General features: G+C 35.3%; 1 protein-coding gene across 3 annotated transcripts in view; it reads left to right on the top strand.

Moving 5' to 3' along the window:
* The window catches only part of Gsk3b (glycogen synthase kinase 3 beta), a 181,166-nt gene that overhangs the window by 141,125 nt on the left and 14,594 nt on the right, over positions 1 to 25,447 (top strand). For 2 of the 3 annotated variants that reach the window (XM_005386460.2, XM_013515157.1), the window contains exons 9-11: positions 7,319 to 7,357; positions 9,985 to 10,171; positions 21,816 to 21,914. In XM_005386460.2, coding sequence (XP_005386517.1) covers positions 7,319 to 7,357; positions 9,985 to 10,171; positions 21,816 to 21,914 — 325 coding nt within the window. The remainder of the gene's footprint in view (positions 1 to 7,318; positions 7,358 to 9,984; positions 10,172 to 21,815; positions 21,915 to 25,447) is intronic. The other variant, XM_005386461.2, reaches the window with a different exon arrangement.

Raw genomic sequence — 25,447 nt, 5'->3', positions numbered from 1 at the left:
TTAAAATTTTATGATTAAACATTAAATGATCAATAAAGTATGCTTGGATTTTTATATTTAAGGTTTATTTTGAACTTGAGTCAGAAGATACTAAGCGGCTCTCACTTGACTCTAACCCGGGGAATCCCAGGTAGCTTATTTTGGATTTAGTTTGAGTCCATTAAAACTATTAAAAGTTCTAAGTGTTAAAATAAGTGATTTATAGTATACTATGATTTCAGTCAGGTTAAGGAGAAAATAACAAAGAATTCTGCACTGAGTAAATAAGGAAATATGTCAAAATATGTAGATTTGGGTAAGAAGAGTATGATTTGTTTTCTTTGCCTTACCTGTCCTATATTTCCATAGTTTCTTTAATATTATTTTTATGAAAGGAGAAAAGAAAAGCACTTTTCCAGAGTAATTAAAGTATTCATCAAGCTGATACTCCGGTCATGAAATAATTTTAACAGTCCCCATCCTCATTTTTAAAAATTCACCATTGCCATCAGGTTTGTGTGTGTCATATTCGGCATTTTTCCTTTGGGTTGTCTCCTGACTTTGGGAGTATTACCCAGAGTGGAATGTGAGGAATGATTGATTGAAATTCAGCCAGCAGAACAGCTGTGATGAATTTGTATGCTTTAAACTTCTCTTTCACCTTCTTGGATTCCTGATATTTCTATAATATTCTAATACTATTCAAATAAATAATTTATATAAAGACCCTTTTCTTAATTTTTTTTCCTATACCATGTGTAGAATAATGATTTAGTTCTACCTTTTCTGTTAAAATTACTGTGAACCCTTCATTCATACACATGTCCTTTGACATAACTTGGTTTTCATTTTAGTCATACTTGTTAATTTCTCAGTACACACAAATTCAGGTGATGTGCAGAAATTCCATGGTTCCATTTTTGTCAGATGATCAAAATATGCTTGTTTTGATTTTTTTTAAAAATAGCTTATTACGAAAATACAAAATTTAAGATTCCTAGCGCTATTTCAGTTGCCTCTCCCTGCCTTCCCTGCCTTCCCTGCCTTCCCCCACTGTGATGGTAGACAGCAACTTGAGAAATGCCGTCTTATGCTAAGCAGCCAGTGGAATAATTTTTAAAAACATGCATTATATTCTGTAAAGATTAGAGTATTGTGCCATTAAGGTCTGGAAAGGAGGAGTCAAAAAACAAGAACGATCTTTTTTCTTTGCTGTTTTCTGTTTCCCAAAGCTGTAGCTATATGAATGTGAACCCTGATTTCTTCAGTCACTGTGCAATGCAACTAGATCCCCAGGACTGGTAGCTTGATTCTCAAAAAACATTCAGTCAGAAATAAAAATTAAGGAAGAAAATGTGTTCTGTGAAAGTACATAATGGGATAACGGGATACAGGTGTGTAGGATAGAGGAAAAACAAAACACTGAGATGATCCCAGAGTGGTGTATGGCAGGAATCCATTAAGGTGCCCTTGACTGCTGCATCATAGCCAGTGCAACCTAATCCATTAATAAGACACTTGGGGCTTAAGTGGGGAAGGAAATAGGTGGTCATGGTTTTGAACAGGGATCATTATTGGGTATGGGAGAACATAGGCCCTCTGCATTGGTCTTTGTGGTGCACTTCAAAGAAAACCAGATTGAAAGTGAAAGAAAGTGATGTAAAGGTAGGTTGAGAATTCAGTAGAGCCAGAGATGGAGAGGTAAAGAAGCTTAAATTCTGCAGTTAGAAAGTGAAGGCAGGGTTAGGTGACAGGCTGTAAAAAGTAAAGTAAGGAGGTAAACTGTGCTGCTCCTAAAGTTTATGCCTCAGCTTTTTTCTTTGGTAAGATGGTAATTATCTGACTTGCCTTCAGGCTCTTTTGAAAATGTAAATATACTTATAAAGGACTTTTTTATTTTAATTCTAAGTAAATGTGAAAGTTCTACCTCAACATAATTCTCTGATTTGTCCTCCTTTTTTTTTTCTGTCTCCATTGTTCTAACTTTAGTTTTAGACATTGTTATGTAATACAATTGTACAACAATCAGCTACCTCCTAGTTTTACCTCTTTAGTTTCACATCACTTCAGTCCATTGTCATTGCTATCAAAGTTAGCTTTTTAAAAGTGTATGTGGGAATTCTATGTGATGGCACATGTGGAATCCCAGCATTTAGGAGGCTGAAGCAGGAGGATTGTGAGTTCATAGCCAGCGTGGATTATGTAATGAGAGCCTGTCTCAGAAAAATAAACAAAATAAAAGGCTGTGTGGTACTGTCCCAGTCTTTAGAGAAATTTGGCGTAAAATACGTATAACAAGGCTGGTTCTGTGATTCATAATGTTCTGATTCCTATGTAATTCAGTACTGTCAAAGTATCTCAGTTTAGGTGACAGATTATTCAGTCACTCTGTTCTTTTTTGGGGGAGGTTGGGGGGTCTTTTTGAGATAGGATTTCACCTCTTTGTGGCCCAGGCTGGCCTCAAATTCACAGCCATCCTCCTGCCTCAGCGTCCCAAGTGCTAGGATTACAGGCATGCACTACCACACCAGGCAGTCACTGTGTTCTTTATCTTTTATACCTTTCCTTTCCAGAAAAACAGACGTTTTAATTCTTCTCTTGCTGTTAACCTTCTCTAGGTATTTCATTGCTTGAAACTAGTCACTTTACCAAGGTCTCCAACTTTCTTCCTCCTTAAATGCATAGTTAGGCAATGAATTTTAAAGTTATATCTAGATAGATTAGAAATTTTTAATAAGGTTATGCTATAGTAGGTGTGTTGGGATTTTTTTCCCCTTGTTTTGAGTGCCCAATTTTGCTGTCTTTCTGTTGAGATTTCAAGAGGACAGATATTCCCACTTTATCTTGCTAGTTAACAATCCTGTGAAATCAATTAAGCAACACAGATGTCTACATATTCTTTCATAAGTGATATAACTTGTAGAAGGAAGTAGATTAGAATCCCAAGGGCCCCAATCTCCAGTCATTATAGGGCTACTTAATATGTTAGCCACATATGGGTGTTGTTCAGCTTGCAGCTTATATTGAAGGTCACTGAAGTCATGTGGAACTTTCTGACGTAATCAAACTATTTCCTAAGTGACTCCAGGGAAGCCATATTTATTTCTACCTTTTGCAGTTTTGTTCCCCATCCCACTTAGAGTGCTCTTCTTTTTCTTTTCTGTTCACCAAGTCTTACCCTTTCTGAAGATCTCAAGTCTCACTTAGCCCATGGAATACTTTCTTATTCTCCAAGTTCTTCATGACTACTGTATTTCAATTCTATAACTCCTATAGTACCTACTAACTAGTAATATTTATATTATAGCAGTTCCTGATTTCTCTTTCATAATCATAGTACAGCTGTGAATTACCTTAAAATATTTGTTGTGTCATTTTAGGTCAGTAGGTTACATGTGTGGGTCCCAGAAAGCATTATCCACAAAAATTCATCTTTGAACACTTGATTTCTTAGAATACAGGTGACATGCTTTAATGTGAGTGAATACTAATATTCCCACCTAGCTAGCAGAGTGGGCAAAAAATTGAGTTCTAAGGTCCACTGTAACTATCATTTTAGACTTCTTTTTTTCTTCATATTCTTCCTTTTTTCCCTCTGACCCTTTAATTACAAGATTTTTCAGAACTTAAAAATTTATGTTTTAACTATTATTCAGTACATTACCAAAAATGCCTACAAAGAGGCTTAAAAAGAACAAAACAAAGATTGCTGTCAAACTTTTCTTGCATATCTCCTGTATCTACCTTTTTTGGTTCTTCTATCTTATTTCATTCACATAGATTCCAAAAACATAAAACCATATTGGAGTTTTCTGTTCGCTCCTAAGATTGCCACTTCACCTATTTTATTGTATTACTTATGATAAATGGTAAACATTTTATATAATTATTCAAGCTTCTCTGCCCTGGACACTCTGCTAACCCATTATCATTTATCTCGTGGGTACCTCTAGTATGTTCTCTACTGAAATTTCTGCCTATATCTTTATTAGTGCTAGAATAATCACTTCCTCCCCTTTGCTAATGTCCATTTTCCTATGTGAATGGACTTCTTCTAAAGATTGTTTATGGGGGGCAGAGATGGGGTTAGGGATAGATTGAAAAGGGAGGCAGTAATCTGATTTATCATTTGTTCTTTAAATCTTGTGTGTTCTATGTAACCAGTACTGTGCTAGGTATCATGAAGTATGCAGAAGTAAAATGCAGTTCTTGCCCTTAAAAGCACAGTAGATACAAGTATTAACTAAAGTAAAATACTATTTAACCACATGCTTGATAATATACTATAATAGTTCCAAGGTTTTCCACATTCTTATAGGTGTTACAAAGTGGATCTTTAGTGAAGATGTTGGGGAGGAAAAGGAAGTCTCCTTAAAGGTGATAGAAAAAGTAGGCTTTTACAGGAGAATTAGGATATAAAAAGCTACAGAAAAGGTTAGGAATTGCAGCCAAGTTAAATACTGCTTCAGTGGGAAGATGTGGATGAAAAGCAAGTACTGTATTCATGTATTCTTGGGAAGGCCAACCTGACTACAGTAACTGTTTTGTGAACAATAAGAGATTAAATTTGTTAAGTGAATATTATTTGGTAAATCACATGTAATGTGTAAGCCTGTTGTACTATTTCATCAGTGAATGATTTAGGGGAAATTACATTGCATAGTTAAGTACTAATACCTACATATAATGCTCTTACATGTAGTAGAACTCGGGAAAACTCAAGGAGCTTTTGAATTAGTGCAACTGAAATTCATTGAGTACTCTGTCATAGCTAAGGAAAGTACAGTCTTCTTTGTGACTTATACTCAGCCTTCCCTACCTAAATCTAGAATTGCTGTCTTCAAAGGTCAGAAGGATGTATCTCTTGAGTAGGCCTGCACTGTATTCAGTTTGCATGTCCACCGCTTTAGATGCTAACTTCAAACATACCTATTTTACTTGGCTCATGTACTGTCGGAAAATCAGTTTTCAGTAGCTTCTGGTAATCATTTTTGATACTATTAAAATGAGTTGTGTTACCTCAAGTCACTGCATCATTAGATCAATGTATAACAGTCCAAAAATGTTTTTAAAAATAGTGTAGACCAGTTAATTATTGATTTATATGCTTCATATAAGCAGTTTGATACACTTAGTTTCTTTTCGTATTTAACATTCAGTGACACTGTCTCATTTTAGATGATTAATAGGTTACTTAAGAGTCCGTGTTGGATTGCACTTTAAGAATATTGTTGGAGTATTCATTTTTATACTGGGGGCTTATATTTTGTATATGACCAGAATACAGTGTCCGTGTTCCAAATTTATTATGAAAACTAGTGAAGAATAGCTGTTTGGAACCATCACAACACTTGCTCTATGTTCTTTAAATTAATTACTACTGTCTTTAGCCATACTATAGTGTCAGTTTCGTATTGCTCTGATTGGCTGCATAATATAGCAGAGTTAGTAACGGCTGATGTTTGAGAAGCAGCCTAGCTATAGGCTTGATACAGTCAGTGGATGAGATTTTTAATAAACAGCCATTTCAGAGGGCTGAGATTCAGTCTTAATTTAAAGCTCCAGTTTGAACTTTGATAGCCAAAATCTGTTCTAGGACATACAGGAAGAAAATCAGCTGTGTCATTTTTGGGTTATCCAAATGCAAATTTACTTTGAATAATTGTTTGCATTTGTTCGACACCATAGACTTTCTTTTTGATAAAAAAAAATGTATTTTTCTGTGGATTAGCATTTGTGATGAGAGCTGATGTTTCATTTTAAGAAGATACGTTGCTGCATAGGTGAGGTAGTATTTAAATCACTTTAAAAGTTCATGTCAGTGTTTTGGTTCTTTTGAATTTTCCCTTTCTATATTTTCTTTCTTTTCTTTTTTCTGTTCTTTTTTCTCCTTGTTTTTCTTTTTTCTTTTTCTTTTTTCTTTTACCCTTTGCTTTTAGTTTTTTAAAGGGGTTTTTTTTTTTTTAATCTCCGTGGCCTTGCTGCGTATTTGCTGGCCATATTTAGTCTGCGCACTAATTGTTAGTTGGCCCAGTTGAATTTTACTTTGTGCTGTCAGGTCTTTTAGTATGGTTTTCTATTTTTGTCCACATGGTTGTGTTGTGAGAATTTTTATTCTTACGGGCTGGATTTTAGTCCATATACTAAATCTTAGTTTGCAGACTAAAAATAATCCGCGGATTATTTATTTTTGCAAAATATTTAATTCTCCCACTGGAAACTATCCTAAAGAATGTTACATTCTCTTAGAATAGCCAAGGGAGTTCACAGCTACTGGTGAGTTCTGCCTTTTGTTTTTTTGTTCTCAATACCTAGACATAATAGACCCTGCTACCACTCTTGTATATTTGGCTCCGTTGTGCCTAGGTGTTGGTGTACATTACTATGCATGTCACCTGTAACTGTGACTGTCCCTTAATTGTATTGTTTATTGTATAAATTTTTGTTTAGCTTTTGGTGGGTGAATTGGGCATATTTGCAGACGGAACTGTGTTGAATTTGTAGTGCTAAAAAAATGTAGATTTTTTTTTTCAGTGAATTTTTCTAAAAAGGAAAGGTTGTTACATATTTTTCCTCAGTAATGGGTGCAAGGGTATGAGGGGGCAAAGCCCATATAGAAAAAGTAAGTTTATACCCGCACTCCTGATGTGATATGTCAGTTTCCTGAAGAGTCCTAAGATAATGAGAATGTCAGTAAATCTTTTAGCAGGGAAGTCAATCCAAAAATGGAGAATAATCCGCGGTGGCCTAATCGTTCTTAGTTCACACAAATTGAAAATAATCTAGCTTGAAATCTATAGTATATAAATTAAATATATTTAATATATTTCTCTCATCACTAATAATTTAGCAAAAAACGTTTACACTACGTAACTGGGACATATTAATTGTGAAAAATTAATATATTGGGAACCTACATCTTTAAAAGCAGGCTAATATGCCCCCTCCCAGCCATGTCTATGGATGATGAATCCAGGTCATAGAAGACCACTTTACTTTGGGAACTTTACTTCTAGATTTCATTTTGATTTAACTTTTTTTGGTTTTGTATTTTTTTAATAAACACACTGGCATTGGAACATAATAAACAAATTTAAATGTTTCTTTACTGTGCCTCACCATTGCACAATCAAAAAATTTTTTGCATACACTGTCGTGAAATAATTTTTAAATTTTGGACTTGCTACTGATGTTTAAAGTTTATAATTGTATAAACATTTTCTATGTCCCCCTACACCATGGATTTCTCATAACATTGGATATATTTTTCCTTGCTGGACTATTCTCTTTTGGATTGACTTCCCCTGTTTGGATTATTTCACTGCATTATCATCTTTAGGATTCGTCAGGAACAGGACATTTCACCTCAGGAGTGCGGGTATGTACTTAATTTTTTTTTTTCCCACAATTTCAGAGCAGGTCTATAAAACTTGGGGGTAAATATTTTGTGAAAATTTAAATAATTCTTGGAATGCAGTAATAAAAACAGTGTGTAGGTAGCTGTGATTTCTGCTTTCATTGTATGGTGTAGGTTTTTATGGTATATTTAGATTGTCAGTCTCCTAGGTGATCCTTGACGTAGATCTAGGTGGAAGTTTAGGAATTGTGGGGTATTCAAATTATTACTCTTAACAAGAATAAAATAATTGAAGATCTACTAAACCAGAGGCTCTGGATGTTAAGCAATTTCAACGAGCAAGAAATGTGGCAACAGAAACTTCTTTACTAAAGCCTGTATTTCAGTAGTTGTTGGTTTCCTTCTGTTTAGATACAAAGGTAATTCAGGAGAGCTAGTTTCTGATTTGGACTGTAATTTTTGGAAGTTGCATGCTGCTACACCTTGTATTATTGTCAGAAATCTAAACTGGGATGTTGGGTCTTAACCCCACATAACTTTCCACTTAACTTTTCTCCACAGAATACCAAGCCATGGCTTTTCTCATCAAGGGATCTCTGTATCTTGATTTTAATGTAGATTCTTGAAATTAGTTCTTTTCTTTATGATTTTTAATTCTGACTTCTTGAGTTAAGATTTCTGACAAAATACACAAATACATCTTGGTACCAAACTGGATGATCATAGCCAGTAAAACATTGAAAAGACAGGAAAGAAGATTGTCAGAAATAAACTTCCATTACTTGTTTATTAATACCTTTAATGTAAAAAAAAAAACTTCATTAATATGAAACTTCTTTAAAATAACTCACCGTCTAGCTAAACCTACATTGGAATTGTAGCAGGAATACTCATTTTTAATGTGATGCTATTTTTCCTTCTACTTATATGGTACCATTATTGGTGCTTAAGCATATTGGGTCAGCTACCAAATAAATTAATATAATATCAAGTAGGTAAAGGAATAAAATATAAAATAAAATGCATGTTTAATGATTTTACGGTAAATTTTGTTAGGTTTCCCACCATTTTCTTTTTTGCTTTCTGGATTTGATTATGGACCTTAAGCAAGAAAGGGAGAAATGACCAGAAACAGGAAGAGCTAACCATTTTAAAGTTTTCTCTTTTTTTTTCCTTTTTTTCTTTTTTTTTTTTTTTTGGTACCAAGAATCGAACTCAGGATCTTGCACTTGCCAGGGAGGCATTTGTGCCGCTTAGCTATATTCCCGGCAAGTTTTCTCAACTAAGAGTACTCAGAATCCTAAAGACAAGGCAGTTTTTGATCTTACAAAGGGCTCTCTAGTGTAGCCAATAAATTGACTAAGATCACTAGGTTGTGAAATAAATTAAGATCCTACTCAACCCAATTTCTCAGTTTCCATGGAAAATAATCTTTTTCTGTAGTGATCTGTATGATTTTTTTTTTTTAAGTTTTCAGTTTTTGTAGAAAGCACTCCAAGTCCTCTCAATACCTTATGAACTCCAGCCATGCCTAGTTCTCCCACTTTCACCCTAAGTGAACAACAGGATGTTACATGAGCCGTTGCCGTAAGGAAACTTCAGCTTCACGGAGTCCTTCACCCCCATCAGAGCTCATGTCCTTCCTCACTTACAGATCTTTTCCCCTCCACTTATTTCTGCTGCTTCCCTTTATGTGTCTGTCCACCTCCACTACCACACCTTTATTCTACCAAGGGATGTATGTTTCATTTTTCTTTGGTGTTAAAAACTCGTCTACCTACTTACGTTTGTTTCTCTTTTCCCCTTTAATTTCTTTAACTAGCATAATTTGCAATGAAGTATATTCTCACAGTTCTGTGTATTGATTCCTTTTAAGACACAGATGAGTAGAAAGCTGTTTATTTCTTTAAGAAAATTAGTTTAATTACATTTTACATATGGCCTACATTTAATTACATATGGCCTTCATTTGACTTTTCCTGCTCATGGCTCTTAATGAAAAATACATTTCCCTCTCCCTGATTAAAACCATAAAGTATTTATTCAGTTTCACTCAAATAAGAGTGACCTGGCCACATTCATGATAACAGCTACTTGAGAAAACACTGTCAGGCATTTTATCAAATCAGGGTACTCAAGAACTTCTTCAAATAATGGTAGGCTCTGCTTATTGAGAAGCATTCACATTTGTAGAGTAACAGCTTCTCTTTTTTTTTTTTTTAAATATTGATTGCCAAATTTGGACAGTGCCATGTATTACCAACAATTGTTCTGCTAAGATTAATGCCAGAGAGGCAATCTTTTATTTACAGAGTCTGATCTTTTTTTTTTATATTATTCTAGTTATGCTTGCCTCCAGACTTAAGCCTTTGTCATGTGCCTGTCCTGTTTTATATGCATGTTTGAATGTACTCCTTTATTATTAGCATGTGTAGATTTTTCTCTGAGTATTTCTCAAATAGCCTTTAATTAGCAACTTACCCCAGTGTGCTAATCACATGCAGTTAACTCTTTTCATTCTAGAAGACACCTTTCCCAAATACACCATGTTTTTGTCCATGATGGGAAATAACAGAGTACTCACAGGGTTATTTGCTTAGGTTCTTATGATAAAACATTGATGTTTTTTCCCTTTCCTTGTACTTAAGGTCTTCCGACCCCGAACTCCACCAGAGGCAATTGCACTGTGTAGCCGTCTGCTGGAGTATACACCAACTGCCCGACTGACACCACTGGAAGCTTGTGCGCATTCATTTTTCGATGAATTACGGGACCCAAATGTCAAACTACCAAATGGGAGAGACACACCTGCACTCTTCAACTTTACCACTCAAGGTAATTTCAGACAGTTAGCTCTTCTACCAAGTCTGAGAGAATTACACACTGAATGTGCATTGATGCACTGTTAATGAAAATTTGTGGACAGCAATGAACAAAGCACTTCAGGAAGTGGGAAGTACCCCTAAGGCCTTACGCCAGTCTTATATGGTCTTAAAGGAAATATTGGCAGATAAAATTTTTCAAATAGGTATAGTTTCTCTAATTTTTTGCAGATTATAATGATTTTGGGCATAGCAGAAATGTAGAGATTTCATTGAGTGAGGTTTATCACTGATAAGACTACAGTTAATGTACAGTATAACCTTTAGGTTTGAATCTAAAACCTAAAATACTAGCATTTCTTGGTTCCTAAGGATTTACATTAAGTTGGTGGCTATATTTATATAAATCCAGTTATCTTAGAAACTAAGGAAGAACTAGTCTTTTAAACCCTAAAAATGTATGCAAGAAAAACAGAGAAATTCCCATCCCCTCTGGGACTTGGTGCAGTTGCAGGTGCTGAGAAACACCAAAAGGAAAACTAAGTTTGTGTGTTCATTGGTGGTTTCCTAACATCTTAGGGATAATCATTGTGTTTTCACCATTTATGTGTTTACTTTGCCTTTCTCCCTGATTAGGAGATCACATGCCCTTGATGATGTGATTTTCTTCTGTAACTGAGCATAGAAAGTTTTCAACTTGCTGTAGATGAAACAAGAAATAAGTAATGGATATGTTGATTGTGTTGTAAGTTTAGTCAGGCTACAAAACATAGAAGGTAGAGGGAGAGACTTTAGGGACCAAATAAGAGACACACGCCATTTATTCTTTTTTTTTTTTTTTTTTCCTTCGGTACTGGGGATCAAACTCTCGACCTTGCGCTTGCCAGGCAGGCACTTACACCACTGAGCTATATCCCCCACACGCCATTTATTCTAATTACAAACTTTTCTAAAATTGAATGTGGGATGTGTCATGGGTAAAGTAGACTTGTGGCGTTTAGTTGACTATAAATTTAAGCTTTCAATAGTAACTGCTAGCAATGCAGTATAGTCTTAAACTGTATTTGAGAAAAAAAAAAAAAGAAAGTCTGATATGCTGAGACTGTTTATTCTGAGTATTTAAAGCTGATCAGAAACCTATTTGGAATGTTGTTTGGGGCCTTGTAATACCCCATTTAAGAATAATAGCAAATTTTAGGTATGGAATATAGAAAAGCAGAATTAAAAATAAAGCTAGAAAAAGAGAGATTAAGATACTTTCAGTAGCTGTTGTAAATACTTCAAGGACAGTTGTATAAAAGAGTAACCATATGTTCTTTCTCCAGGTTACAAAATTGAAAATAGTATTAGGAAATTAGAGAGCCATACATATTTGGACTTACTATAAAAACCTAAATGTCTACTACAGAAATTGAATAAAAGTACTGTACTGATGGATCACTGCTGAATTTTTCAGCTAACAGTGGAATGATTTGTTTTCAGAATAACTGATTTGTGTACCTGGAAGTGTTTGAGACAAAGTAGATAATATTAGATTATCATAGATAGGGTTACTCTGATTTGACAGAGGCCTGAACTGAGAGACTGTTGGCCTCTTTCAGAGCAAAGATTCTGTGATCCTGTTCCATAGAAGTTGTAGAATTTTTGTGAACATAAGCTTTATTTTCTTAAATTCTACTGCTTTTGTTTTAATCAAGGTTTATATGTAGAAAGAAAATGTTGAAAACATAAAAGAAATATAGAGAAAATTAAAATCACAACTCCCAAATAGCTACTGTTGGCATTCAATCACTTTTTAGCAAAATTGTTTAACTGACACATATAGTGATAATCTTTGAATATAAAATTATCTCCTATTTTTCCACTAAGATCTCAAATGGATTTGGTAACTTGAATTTTTTAAAAATGAAAGATTATATATTAATTTAGGAATAAGGTTATATATTAATTGAGGAATTCTACTTTTTTAATATCTCAATTTCCAGTTCTTTCATTTGCATCTTTTATATCCTTGTCTTTGTAATCAATACAACTACTTTTGAACTAATTTTTTGAAACATATCATCAAGTTTTGATGTCAAGCACACATTAAGTCCCTTTGAGGACACTACTGAAAAGTCTATAAGTACCCACTTACAAATTTTACTTTCTTTTGTACTATAAGTATATGTTTAATTGTCTATACAATGTAACTGTTTACTGGGTTGTTTTTTAAAGAGATCTCTAAAAGGCTTGGACACAGTGACATCTAGCACTTGTAAATGTGTGATTTAGCATTAGGAATTACTGAGTTATGGTTAAATTTGTCTCCTTTTTTACCACTTATATCAAGTGACTTTCACAAATGAAAGTTGAGATTTTTTTTCACCCTGTCTTTTCTAAGGAATACTTTGTATCTCGAAATAAATTAATCAAGAAAAGCCTTGGTCAGGTATGTGACTTGGTAGCACCCTAAATATTGTGTGATAATTACATGATAGATTTGGGAGGATAATTCTTTTCTCAGACTAACTTGGTGCATACTCATTATGTGTATGCATTTGTATCAAAAATGAGATATCTGAACTTTTTATTTGATCAGATTTTTAAATCCAGAGTTATTTTGGAGTTTTTGTTTCTTGAGACTGGGTCTCACTATATAGTCCAGGTTGGGCTTGGACATACTATGTATCCCAGGCTGGCCTTAAACTTGTGGCAGTCCTCCCGCCTTAGTCGCCTGAGTGCTGGGATTATACACGTGTGCCACCATACCACCTACATATGCCATTCTGGAAGTAAGCAACTCAGTGGCATTTAGTACATCCACAGTGTTGCACACATAACTTTTCTTGGGTTCCAAAACATTTCCACTGCTCCAAATGAAAACCCCCTTCCCATTAAGCACAGTGACTACCCATTTTCCCCTCTCTTGGCCACTGGCAACAATTACTTTGCTTCCTGTGTCTGTGGATTTATCTATTTTAGATATTTCAGACAAATGGAATATAATATGCGACCTTTTATGTCTGGTGTTTTTCACTTAACATGTTTTCAAAGTTCATCCATGTAGCGTGTATCAGTACTTCATTCTTTTTATAGCTGAAAAATACCCCATTGTGTGGACATACCACATTTTGCTTATCCATTTACCCCGTTGATAGATATGTATTTGGGTTGTTTCCACCTTTTGGCTATTGTGAACAGTGCTGCTATGACCATTCATGTGCCAGTATTTGTTGGAATACTTGTCTTCCATTCTGTGGGGCACTACTGAATCATGTGATAGTTCTGTGTTTAATCTTTTAAGGAACCACTGTACCATTTTCCATAGAGCTGCACATTTTATATTCCTACCAGCAAGTTGCGGGAGTTCTAATTTTTCAGCATCTTTGCCAAAACTTGTCATTTTCCATTCTTCTCGTTGTTTTTAATAGCCATTCTAGTGGATATGAAGTGATCTCTTATTGTGGTCTTTAATTTATCGAAGTGTAATAAATGAGGGCTTGATAAATGTGTACTTATTCTCTATTAAAATTACATTCATAAGGCAGGTAAATATAGAAGAAATTTGACTTAGATTTTAGAATATGGTCTTGAAAATATTAAAAGTTGCTAGTTGTTGTATTAGTGGAATCAAATGACCTTAAAAATCTCTGAAGTTCAAATTCCTCAACTTCAACTTTTCCACATGCCTTTTAAAATTAAGAAAAGGCTTATCTGTGCTTATGTAATATTTGTGAGGTTTTAAAAACAAATGAATAATATTTTATTTTGGTATTTTTAAATGGTATATAGACCTGTGTATCAAATACAAATCTACATGTGTCTGAGTGTGCATATGTTGTTCAAGATTTGAAGAGTACATTTATATTTGGATACAATGTATGTAGACACATAGTTTGTGTAAACTACATAGTTTATAGTGTCTGTGGCTATCTGAGTATGTATGTTATTCTGTGAATATCAGTGAAAAGAATATATATGAATGTTTCTATCTATTCAAGCAGACCCTGTGTATGTATCCTGGGAATCACTTTTCGTCAGGCTAAGTAGATTAAGATGAAAGTATCATCATTTTGTGATACAGCTTTCCCCTTTCCCTTTAATTTTAAAATGCCTGTGATTCTGAAAACTGGCTGTGCTCACATAGTAGTACTTTCTCCTGTACTTCTGCATCACTGTTGTTCTTAAAAGGTATTTCTGTATAAGGAAACAGCTGTCCAGGAAAGAGGTGTTATTTAAGGTCATTGTGTTTGTTATATATTCTCATTTTGAAGCAGTGTTTCCAATTGGTGATCTTGTTTTCTAAAGCAAAGATACAGTTGTTTCAAAGATGCCATTTTAAGCCACAGACTAATTAATAGTAAGTAATTACTACTGATGATCAAAATAAAGCTGTAATTCAAAAGGCTGAAGAATAATCAATACCCCACTTAGTATAGCAATGGAGACTAGAGATTTATTGTGGGGAGAGAAGTTGGGGATAAGTAGTGAAGCTCTGTTGTAGGCAGTATAAAGCCCTCCTTCATCCTCACAATAAAATTTCAGTGAGGTCTGTACTACTACCCCCAAAATAAAATAAAGATAATCCCTGATTTACATATAGCAGGTACTTGGTGAATGTTTGAATCGGTGACCCAAAACACTTTAAATAAGCACAGAATTTATTAATTTATGCAGCTGGTATTTGTTGCACACTTCTAATGTTCCTCCTAGTTACTAATACTGCTGTTGTTCTAATTGGTAAAGTAAACCTATCATATGAACTGAACTCTTTAAGTGTTGCACAACAAAGATAATTTCAATTTGATGTTTGTTACTGTGCCACGAAAACCAGCTGTAAGATGTAATTCGTATTACTTTTACATAATCACGAGAAATATTTTTGTGATCACCTAGAAGAAGGGCAGAGATGAGTAATGCCTCCGTTCAGGAACTGAATTCTTTCCACGTTTCTGGCCACAAACCAAATTGGTCACCAGCCAAATCAAATTTCCCCATAAGGTCAACAGTGAAACTAACCATTGACTTTGATAGGTTCCCAGAACAGTGGGAAGAATTAAGTTTGTGAACTGAAGCAGTAATGTATAGATAAGAAAATTTGACTGCCTGACTTGATGCCTCAAGAGACAGTCAGACCTCTCTCATTATTCCAGCACCAGTGCTTGGGACCCTCCGACTGATAGGGTTGTCTACCATTGGAATCCAGTACCAACCTTTAGCATAGCCTCCTTCTTTCTCTTTCTTGCTCCCATTGGATCTGAGAAGTTAAACGTAGCTAAACAGACCCAAAGAAGCAGGTGGAGTTAGTAAGGATAGTTATTTCTTGTTCACCAACTTATTCCATGGTAGGAATATATATTAGGAAGTAAATTGTTTTATGTTTGAAGGAGAGTCTGCCCCAGTTCTACACACATCCCCAATCCCAATATTTTATCCAGTTTATATGAAGTTTTACCAGTTGAAAATATTTAGCGAACATTGTCTTGAAACTATAAGATGAATTTGGGCTGGGGACCAGTAAGGACTGTCAGCCATTTAGAGTGATTTAATTTTGAAGAATTTACCATTTAGCTGTGTTATGAGAAAGATAACCTGATGGAGAGACATCCCGATGCCATTCTGACTGGGCAGAAGCAGATTTAGGAACTCTGGGAACTCTTAAAGTGGGATTAAAATAGGAAACCACTTGTAGACTGAAGCTGACGGTGTTTTATGGTGAAGTGTCAGAGGATGAGGATAAAGCAGGAGATTCTAGAAAGCAAGTGTTTAAAAGACAGTAGAAGTTAAGAGAAAATAGAAAACATGGAAAGAGAATTAGATTTTTTAAAGAAGGTAGAAATCTATTACAAAATAGAAACCAATGAAAATGAAATTAAAAACAAATCGGTCATGGAGAATAAAAATGTGTTCTAGAAGCCCAGTTCATCAGTGGTTTATATTTCCTTCATTTGAAACCATTAGGCTATTTATTTATAAAATCTACTCTAATTGTTTATGGAAAGTAGGAGGTTTCGTTGCATCATCTGTATAGCAATGATTTCTAAATTTATTTTTCTGATACAAAATACTGATAAACATAAATATGGTCAGCTCATCTGCTTATCTGACTTTTTGGATGCTGCACATTTTCTTCTAGTTTTCATTACCTCAAACATATCTTAAATATGCACAGTATTTCAAGTACCTGAGGTAATGAAATATTTTCTGATATTAACTCTAAAATTACTGTGAACACTGAGCTGGAGTATTTGGGTCTTTAGATTTATAATTTACGATAGCAAAAATAAATTTACATAAGAGGGAAATGCTTTATAATTGTAAGATACATTAAAGGAATTAATGTCAGAATAATTATTTAATATTTTTCAGATTATCTAGAAAGTCAAATTTCTAGGTAATCGGGCTGTGCTCTTCTAAGCGTTGAAATGTAAGGACAGTGGAGACACACTGGGGAGAGTTAAGAACATTCATGTGTAGCCTAAGAGGGTCAGGGCAGATTTAGTTTAAGGGAACTGCTGTATTAATGGCAAATAATGTTGGCTGTATATTCACATATCAGTTGTAGCTGAGAAGTGTCATTTTTCCTAAGATTATTTGGTTCACTCTGCTGTTTTGGATGCAATACTGAGAAGAATGTGCAGTAGTTTGTATAGGAATAAACAGTAAAGGAACCTAATACGTTGAATGAAAGTTCTATGTATCGTTTAGTCAGAGAGACTTTCAGGCAGACCAGAACATTGAAAGTATTTGATGTTACCAGAGGCAGTAATGAAATGCAGCTTCGTGTGTGGTTGGAGTCAGACCTAAAGTCTGCTTCCCTCTAACTAGTTGTTAAAGACTAGTTTATAGACCCTGACCAGGGCACCAGGTCTGCCTGAGTTGTCACATTTTAAAAAGTAAGATAGTAGGATTGAGAGATACTCAACTTCCATCTCCAAAATTCTGATTATAGTAATGAATTAACTCCATAAACACAATGGAAAAATGAGAAATAAAGCTGAAAGTGTAGACCACAATAAGGGTTGGAGATATACAAAATCGTTTATATAAGTACAGAAAATTCAAAATATTGTCTGTCCAATCTGTTTATTGCAGTGCTGGAGATCAAACACAGGGCCTTGCACATGCCAGGCTGGCATTCTACCACTGAACTACCTCCCCATGCCGAGAAGTACCTTTAAGTGCCCAAAAGGATTACTTTTAGTTGAATAAAGACTCAGTGCTGAATCGGGCGTGGTGGCCCTCGCCTGTAATCCCAGCCCTGGGGAGGCTGAGGTGGGAGGATTACTGTGAGTTCGAGGCCAGCTTGGGCTACAAAGTGAGCTCAAGGGCAGCCTGAACTGCATAGTGAGACCCTGTCTCAAAAAGACACACACACACACACCAAAAAAAGGACTCAATGATAACTTCATTTTTTGTACTATATCAACAAAGGAGTTCTGGAGTGTGAGGTTTTTAGACTAATCACCAGAACTTCAAAAATTCTAACATTTTGCTAGACAACTTCTAAAATATAGCTGTACTATAAATGTACACTAAAAGCATTGAGAATTATTTTGGTGATCAGTATAAATTGTGATACTCCTTTTTGGTGATTTTTTGACAAATTAGTCATGGATTAGGAAAATACTCTAGTCCTCATATAAAACATCTTCAAGGTCTTCAGAATTTTAATTTTCTGAGTAGTTTAATTTTCTGAATGAGTGTGAAACATATATTCAGTGTTAGAAAATCGGAACTTCCTAGGCACTTTGAATTTGTTCGCAAAGGAGGTGGATTACTTACTTAAACAATGCATACAAGTAAGTAGCATTAGAATTCAGTAACGTGCAAGATGAAAGAGCACCACTGTAGCATTTGAATTAGTGCTTAAAAAGAATACAGAAATGAAATTGGCTCCCCATTGGTAAGCCATGTAAAGCTTTGTGTGCATAGACAGAAATGGTGGTTTTAGGTACACAGACAATGACTGACAATTTTCATACTCACATAAGAGGCCTGATGCACACATGAGCACCTCAGACTACTTGTAGAAGAAAAGCCCATTTGTTTTACTGACTTCTTCCTGGGGATCTGGAGGGTGAACACCTTCAAAGATAACTTCTGCTGGGTGACTAGTAATTTACTACAATCATTGTAGAGTTGGGCTGGTCAACAGCGGGATTGATTTCTTCCCTACAGTTGACACGTGGGCTGCCACTCTCAAACTTATCCTCCGCTTTCACAAAAGAAAAATATACTTTGTCGCTACTCCCAACACGTCAAAACTTAAGTTCTTGCTTGCCCTTTCTAACGAATGAATTTTGTAATTCCAGTGGACTTTGGAATATTATTCTTGGAAGAATAGAAACTTAGATTCAGGAAAATTTCATATTTTGCCAGCTACATTGTTGAGATTTTGCTTACCATTTTAAAAGATTGCTTTACGAGGCATGGTAGAGTTTATTCAGTTTGTCTTTCTTGGGAATTTTTTTCTATAGCTTGTAGCAAAATTTAACAGTGCATTGAAATGTATTCAAATTATTTTAGGTAACCTTTTGGTTAATGGAGTATTTGTCTTGGCTAATTTGTGCCTGTTTTTGAAGTCATTTTACTTTTTAAATTATGAATTAAGGTGTTTGATAATAGAGCACATAATGATTTCTGTACCATCAAAACATGTATAATTTTCCTTAGTAAGATACTCTTTGAGGGGGCTTTTGGTGCATATCTGTAATTGGGCTGGGAGTGTAGCTCAGCGGCACAGCACCTGCCTGGCACGTGTGAGGTCGTGAGTTCAATTCCTGGTACCAGAAGTAATTGGTTCATTAACTGCTTATCATGCATTAACTTTTCTTGTTTTTAACCATGTCTGTAAGGTAACAGTCTGGCCCTTCCTACTTTTCAGTTTCCTCTCACTTCTCCACAGTTGGCCCATTTTTAACATCACAGACCTCCTTGTTCCTTTCCTTACTCCCCAGCTGTCAGGCTTCACACACATACTTAATAAATAAATAGCTGCTTGCTTTGCAGTTTCAGTCACTTCCACACTCCGCCCCAACCTCAGGTATGTACATATGTGCTTCCTGGTCTTGGCAAGTGCTCTTGCTTCGCTCTTTCTTTCCTCCAAAATGTCATTGTTACTGCATTCTTTTGCTTTAGTTTTATCCACACTCTCTGCCTGTATCTTTATTTAGCCTATTGGCCTTGATAGACAACAGTGACTGGAAAGTAAGTAAGAACTGGGAGTGAAAAACTAATTGCAGCTATTGTAGACTACTTGTGACAGCCCCATAGAAGTGCACAGTAAAAGGTACAGACTCGCTGTAGAGAGAACAGGACTGTAGCTAGAGAGCGGGAGACGTCTCCTTTCATATGGCAGAAGCTGTGCCAGTTCACAAGCTCTCTGATGTAGAAAAAAGCGAACAGATGGAAGGGATGGGGCATAAGGAATACTTACAATTAAGGGAGAGCAGTATGAAAGGGGTATAGAAATTGGAGGAATATAGATCTAGTGATAATTGTACATTTTCAAATTCTTAACTTTTAGGATGTTTCACTAAAAATTATTCACAAACACTCCATCCCCTATCCCTCCATATTTTCCTTTGTTTCTCTTTATAACCTTTCCCTCTCTCCTTATCCAAGGCCAGAATGACAGTCTAAATACTTAAAGGAAGGGGCATTATGTTTTATTCCAAACCCTGCACCTATATGTGCATATACATAAACATACCACTTCCCAAACTAAGACAGAAAATGACTATAGCCTTCCCTCAGACATGCAGATACACAGGATAAGTGATCTGGTAAGAGAGAGTAAATGAAGGGGAGAAAATGAGCAACATGGGCCATAAGCAAAGTGACCACACATCACTGATACCCAGTTTATCTGTTGTCTTAACTTGGTCAAACATCTTATATCAAAATATCTGGTTCTTTTGCAGGTTTTTAGATACTGCAAATAGTCATATAGTCATAACGACCTTTTAACTTGAAAGTGCCCCTATCCTTAATAGATTGAATGGCTTTCTTGCCAGCTTGTTTGTTCACTTGACCATTTCTATTGGTTAATGGAACAAGGATGATTATCTTTTTAATCTTTCTATCCTGGGACTTAACACAGTTTCATGCTCATTATTAGGGTATGTGAGTGGGTTGATACATGGAGAGATGGATGGATTTTAAAGAAGCTTTTCTATTTTAGGAGATTTAATTAGGATCATAGGTCTAAATTTAGATTTATGAAGAGTAACTACCACATACTGTATTAATACTTTATATATTTCTAGAACCATAAAATCATCAGCTATGGCAATTACCAGAAATTCTTTTGCTTTCCAAGGTGTGAAAGGTTAAAATTTGACTGATTGAAGTAAAATGACATCGAATCTTCCTGTTTCTCAGTGAGAAATGAAACAGCCACAAAATCAGGTTATGAGAAAACAGCATCTCTCAGAACATGATAATTAGCATAACAGTTTCCCAACAGTCTTCCCTTTATTTTTAAGCTTGTCTTCTTGTTTACTGTAAATAAATTTTGACATCAGTTTATTGTGTTTCTTTGTCAGAACCTAGTATCATTGGACTCTAATTTAGTACAAAATTTAGATATTTAGGTGCCAAGTTGAATAAATCCTAAAAATATTTTTAAACTGCCACATTGACTTGTTTTCCTTATTAAGGGTAGAGTTAATGGAGAGTGACTGCTTAATGAGTTTGGGGTTTCCTTTGGGATAATGAAAGTATTTTGGAACTAGATAGAGGTGACAGCTGTACAACTTGTGAATATACTAAATGCCACTTTAAAATGGTTATTTTTATGCTATGTGAATTTTACCTTCATTAATAAGGTAATGCCACATCTCTAAGTTATCAAAAAAAAATACATTGTAGCTTGGAGGATATCTTCCTATAGCTAGTATGATCCTGTGATTATTTCTTCAAATTGTGACACTTACTAGAGTGAAAGTGAGCACTCCTAGGTTAATGCTGGAATTGTAAGCATAAACCAGGGTTATCCCAAGCAGTAGGAGAACAATCATATTTCTTAAAACTAACACTAAATTCTTACATATTCAAGCTGACCACCACTACTTCATATCTACATTATTAGATTTGATATCATCTTAAAATAATTTCCTAAGCCCTCCATACAGAACACATAATTGGATTAAAAAAATTCTTGTTTTTAATTTTTAAAAAAGTGAGATTTTAACAGATATTTCTTAAATCCTGCTTTTGGTGGTATCCGAATAAGTCTTAAGCAGTTGGGTGGTTTGGCCCTTGCATCCATTTGTGCATGCGTACACATACAGGTACATACCAACCATGTTCACATTCTCACCTGTACTGTCTTCACTCTCAATTTCAGTAGGTAAGTGTTGCCAGAGTAGGATGACATATTTATATCAGTAAAAGATAAAAACCTGTCTTACTAATACATTTACTCTCAACTTTTTGGCTACTACTTTTCCTAAGGTACATTTAGTTCTCAGACATACCGTAATTTCAGTAGACAGTACATTCTTTCTGTGAGCTTGCAGTATATGTTGATTACTAGCTCATTACCTAGTTTGATATATAGGTTTATCATTTTTTTCTTGTTTTTTTCCCTCATGTTTATGGTTACCAATAAAGTAGTTTCAAAGACAGTTAAAAGTGGGCTCTAATCTCCCATGTTTTACCTTTTCTAGAACTGTCAAGTAATCCACCTCTGGCTACCATCCTTATTCCTCCTCATGCTCGGATTCAAGCAGCTGCATCAACCCCTACAAATGCCACAGCAGCCTCAGGTGAGGACAGATATGTCACTTCTTTAAAAATGCACTTAAAAAAAAAAAAATACACATGATGGTGCCAGGATATAGCTCAGCGGCACAGTGCCTGTCTGGTAAACACAAGGTCCTGAGTTTGATTCCAGTACCAACAAAACAAAACAAAACAAAAAAAACACATGATTACCTCCATTTCATTTCATGTGATTGAGTATAATAAACATTTAATTCCTTTTAAGTATCAAAAATTTAGCACAACCAAATGAGTTAAAGCAAATAAAATAATGCTTTAGTTATAAAATGCACAAAAGAAGCACCTCATATATAATATATATGATGTAAATATCTTAATTTCTTGATTAGTATCAAATAAGGTGCTCATAGCAGAAAATAGTCTGTACAAGTGCAATATTATCTAACAGTTCACATATTATCCTCAGTATAAATGACAGTATACTGGAGAGGCACATTCTTAAGAAGTATAGATTGCTGTAAACTTTTCATCATTTGAAAGGGTTAAAAGTGCAGTGAAAGTACATTTAACTAAGTTTTAGATCAGAAAAGTGACTATTGTCTCCAAAAGAAAGAAAGACTCCCATATGGACTCACAGCAGAGCCGGAGTGTGCTGCTGGGTCCTTGGGCAGCCAAATGCGTCCCGGTTTAGTAAAAATCACTGTCATTGCAGATTCTGAAAATACCTAACCCTTGGATAAATGGCTTGATGCTGCTGAAGTGAAATTAGAAACACAATAGGTAGCACAATTACAGGCTTAGGATTTGGTAACCTCCCACCCCCCAAAAAAGCTGGCAGCAGAAGCTGACTTTATTTTCATTAAATCATCAATCACCTTGAACAGACCCGGTTTTTTTTGGTTTTTTTTTGTTTTTTTTTTTGGTTTTTCTCCAGTACCAGGAACCGAACTCACGACCTTGCGCTTGCCAGGCAGGCGCTTTGCTGCTGAGCTAAATCCCCAGCCCCGAACAGACCCGTTTTTACGTAAGGAAATGTGTGCTGTGGGAGAGAAAAATCTTTCATTACTAGTTCTTAACATTTGACAATAAAAGTCAAAATCCATCTCCTGTTATCCGAAGCAGAGTTGTCTAGGTTTGTCCAGTCTTAATCTTTTAAAATGTTGTTAATAAAGGTCAAGAACATTGCATTCTAAGTCCATGTCCTACCTTCCAGTAAAAATCTGAAAACCAAGTCTCTTTTTTCCAGTCCCCACTCCACCAGGATATGTTACATGTAGAGTATTATCTGAACTTCGTTAGTTTTATTAGCGTCTTGTTTTCTCCTTCTGTAAAGTGGTGTAATAATACCATCCTAACGTAATGCTGTAAAAATGAAATGTGATTTAAATTTTTTAAATGTAAAAATGTAGTTTCAAACACTGACCTTTTTGCTTAGAACAAAGACAGAATTGCTTAGATGAGCTACTAATAAACTTTTAATACATTAATAGCTAGGTTAGATTACATTGATTGTTCACAATATATACTGTAGGCCCCAATCATGAACTAAAACATTTACTTATTAATCTAGTTTCCATGAGTTTTATTACAGTTGGTTTAGACTATATTAAAAAATGAGGATTATAATTATTAAGCTTAGAGTAATTTAAAAGAAATTTCTCAGCTGGGCATGATGGCATATGCCTGTGATTCCCACTATTCAGGAGGATGAGGCAGGAAGATCAAAAGACAGAGGTCTGCCTGAGCAACTTAGGGAGACCTTGTCTCAAAATTTTAAAAATAAATAAGTAAATAGAAAGGGGCTACGATACAGCTCAGTGGTACAGTATCCCTGGATTCAGTCTTTAGTACACCTATCAGTAAAAACCTAAGAACTGCTTTTTCATAGTGTGAGGTATTTACTGAACTAGTTAATGATTGTAACGTGGTTCTAGGTTCATTGTATCCCTGAAGGGAGCTTTATATAACCTGACTTTTTTTCATGGTGGTTTGATACAAGTTATAGTAGTTACCAAAAAATATCAGTTGCTGCATGTATATTCTTATATTCTTATATGTATATGTGTATATATATATTCTTATATTCTTGCTGTAAAAAGCAAGTATTGATATAAAAATGAAAAATGAAATTGGCCTTTTTTGACCCGAAGAGTTTCTTCCAAGGGTGAAGTAAAATAGGGTATGAGGAAGGTAACAGAGGATTAATGAGCTGAGGTCAGGCCTAAAGTTGGAGACTTGACTACTGTACCAAAGAGTATATCAGAGTACTCTGAGCTTCACAGTGGCTACAGTAAAGAACAAACTATCTAAAGTAAATAAATATTATCTGTGGATGTTTGCCATTGTTCATTAACTAAAAAGTGCAGTAGTGGCTAAGGAGAACCAGTGTCGCTGGCCCTGCTCTTCTCCCCTCAGGCCTCAGACTCAGTACTGAAAGAGACAGTGTAGGCCGGGTCTGGTGGCACACACCTGTAATCCCAGTACTCAGGAGGCTGAGGCAGGAGGGTCACTGTAAGTTTGAGGCCAGCCTGTCGCAAAAAAAAAATAGAGAGAGAGAGACAGAAAGAGTATAAGTTCTCATGACTATCCCAACAAGAAATGTGACAGTGAGATTCATATAGATACTTTTTAAAATATGTCCTTTATTGTAAGCCAAATGGAACACCACAAGGAACAGTTTTCTGGGGAGCCGAAGTAGTGAAAGCCAAGTGTGTCACCAGTGCCCTGACCAGTGTGTCATAAGTGAGTGCCTCTGCATTTATATTTTAAGTAGGATTCAGCAATATGTGCTACATTCTTTAGTAAAACCTTAAACTGTAAATGCCCTTTGACTGAGCTTCAGTTCCATATCCAAAAAACAAGAATAGTAATTACCTCCTACTACACAGAGTGAAAAGTAAGAAATAAAAGGATTGTTTTGTACTTTGCCTGGCCACTGGCAGTGAAAGTAAACTGCTATTACTCTCCTGTGTTTACTATTGGTATTTCCGAGTAGGGACAGATCCAGACATTTTTTAAAAAAAAAAATTAATGTGAAAGACAAGATTGACATCAGTCCTCTTACCATATCTGCGACTATTCTGTCTTCATTAAGTGAATACCCCATCTCCATACAGGTATGGTCAGGGAATACCTGCGGGCATGAGAGAAGGTTTTCCTCATAAAGCATTTCTGAATCTGCTTCAGAGTACAAGGAAATAAATTTTAAGTTCCAAAGCCCCTGAGTCTAAAAATACTTCACATTTAAAATTTTGAAAGCAAGACTTTGTAATCATCCTCCCTGACTCCACCACCACAGTAATATATCCCAAATGCCCTAATTTGAACTACAAGATGCTCTTCTGAGTTACTAAATTAGTTGGCTTATTTGATTTAAGTCAATGTAATGGAGAACATGCATCAGAATAATTAGTATTTTAGAAGCGTAGCTGCTTATAGTTAACAAAGCCATATCAACAAGTAACAATAATACCTATTCTTAATAACCTAGAATGTGCCTTCTGATCATGTAAGCATAGATTTAGATCACTGAAATACAAATTCAGAAGAGCCTTAAATGATCTGCTGAATACCATTC

The sequence above is a fragment of the Chinchilla lanigera genome, unplaced genomic scaffold (genome assembly GCF_000276665.1).
Source record: "Chinchilla lanigera isolate Chin_1 unplaced genomic scaffold, ChiLan1.0 scaffold00026, whole genome shotgun sequence".
Classification (NCBI taxonomy): Eukaryota; Metazoa; Chordata; class Mammalia; order Rodentia; family Chinchillidae; genus Chinchilla; species Chinchilla lanigera.
This window is presented reverse-complemented; position numbering and strand designations above follow the sequence as displayed.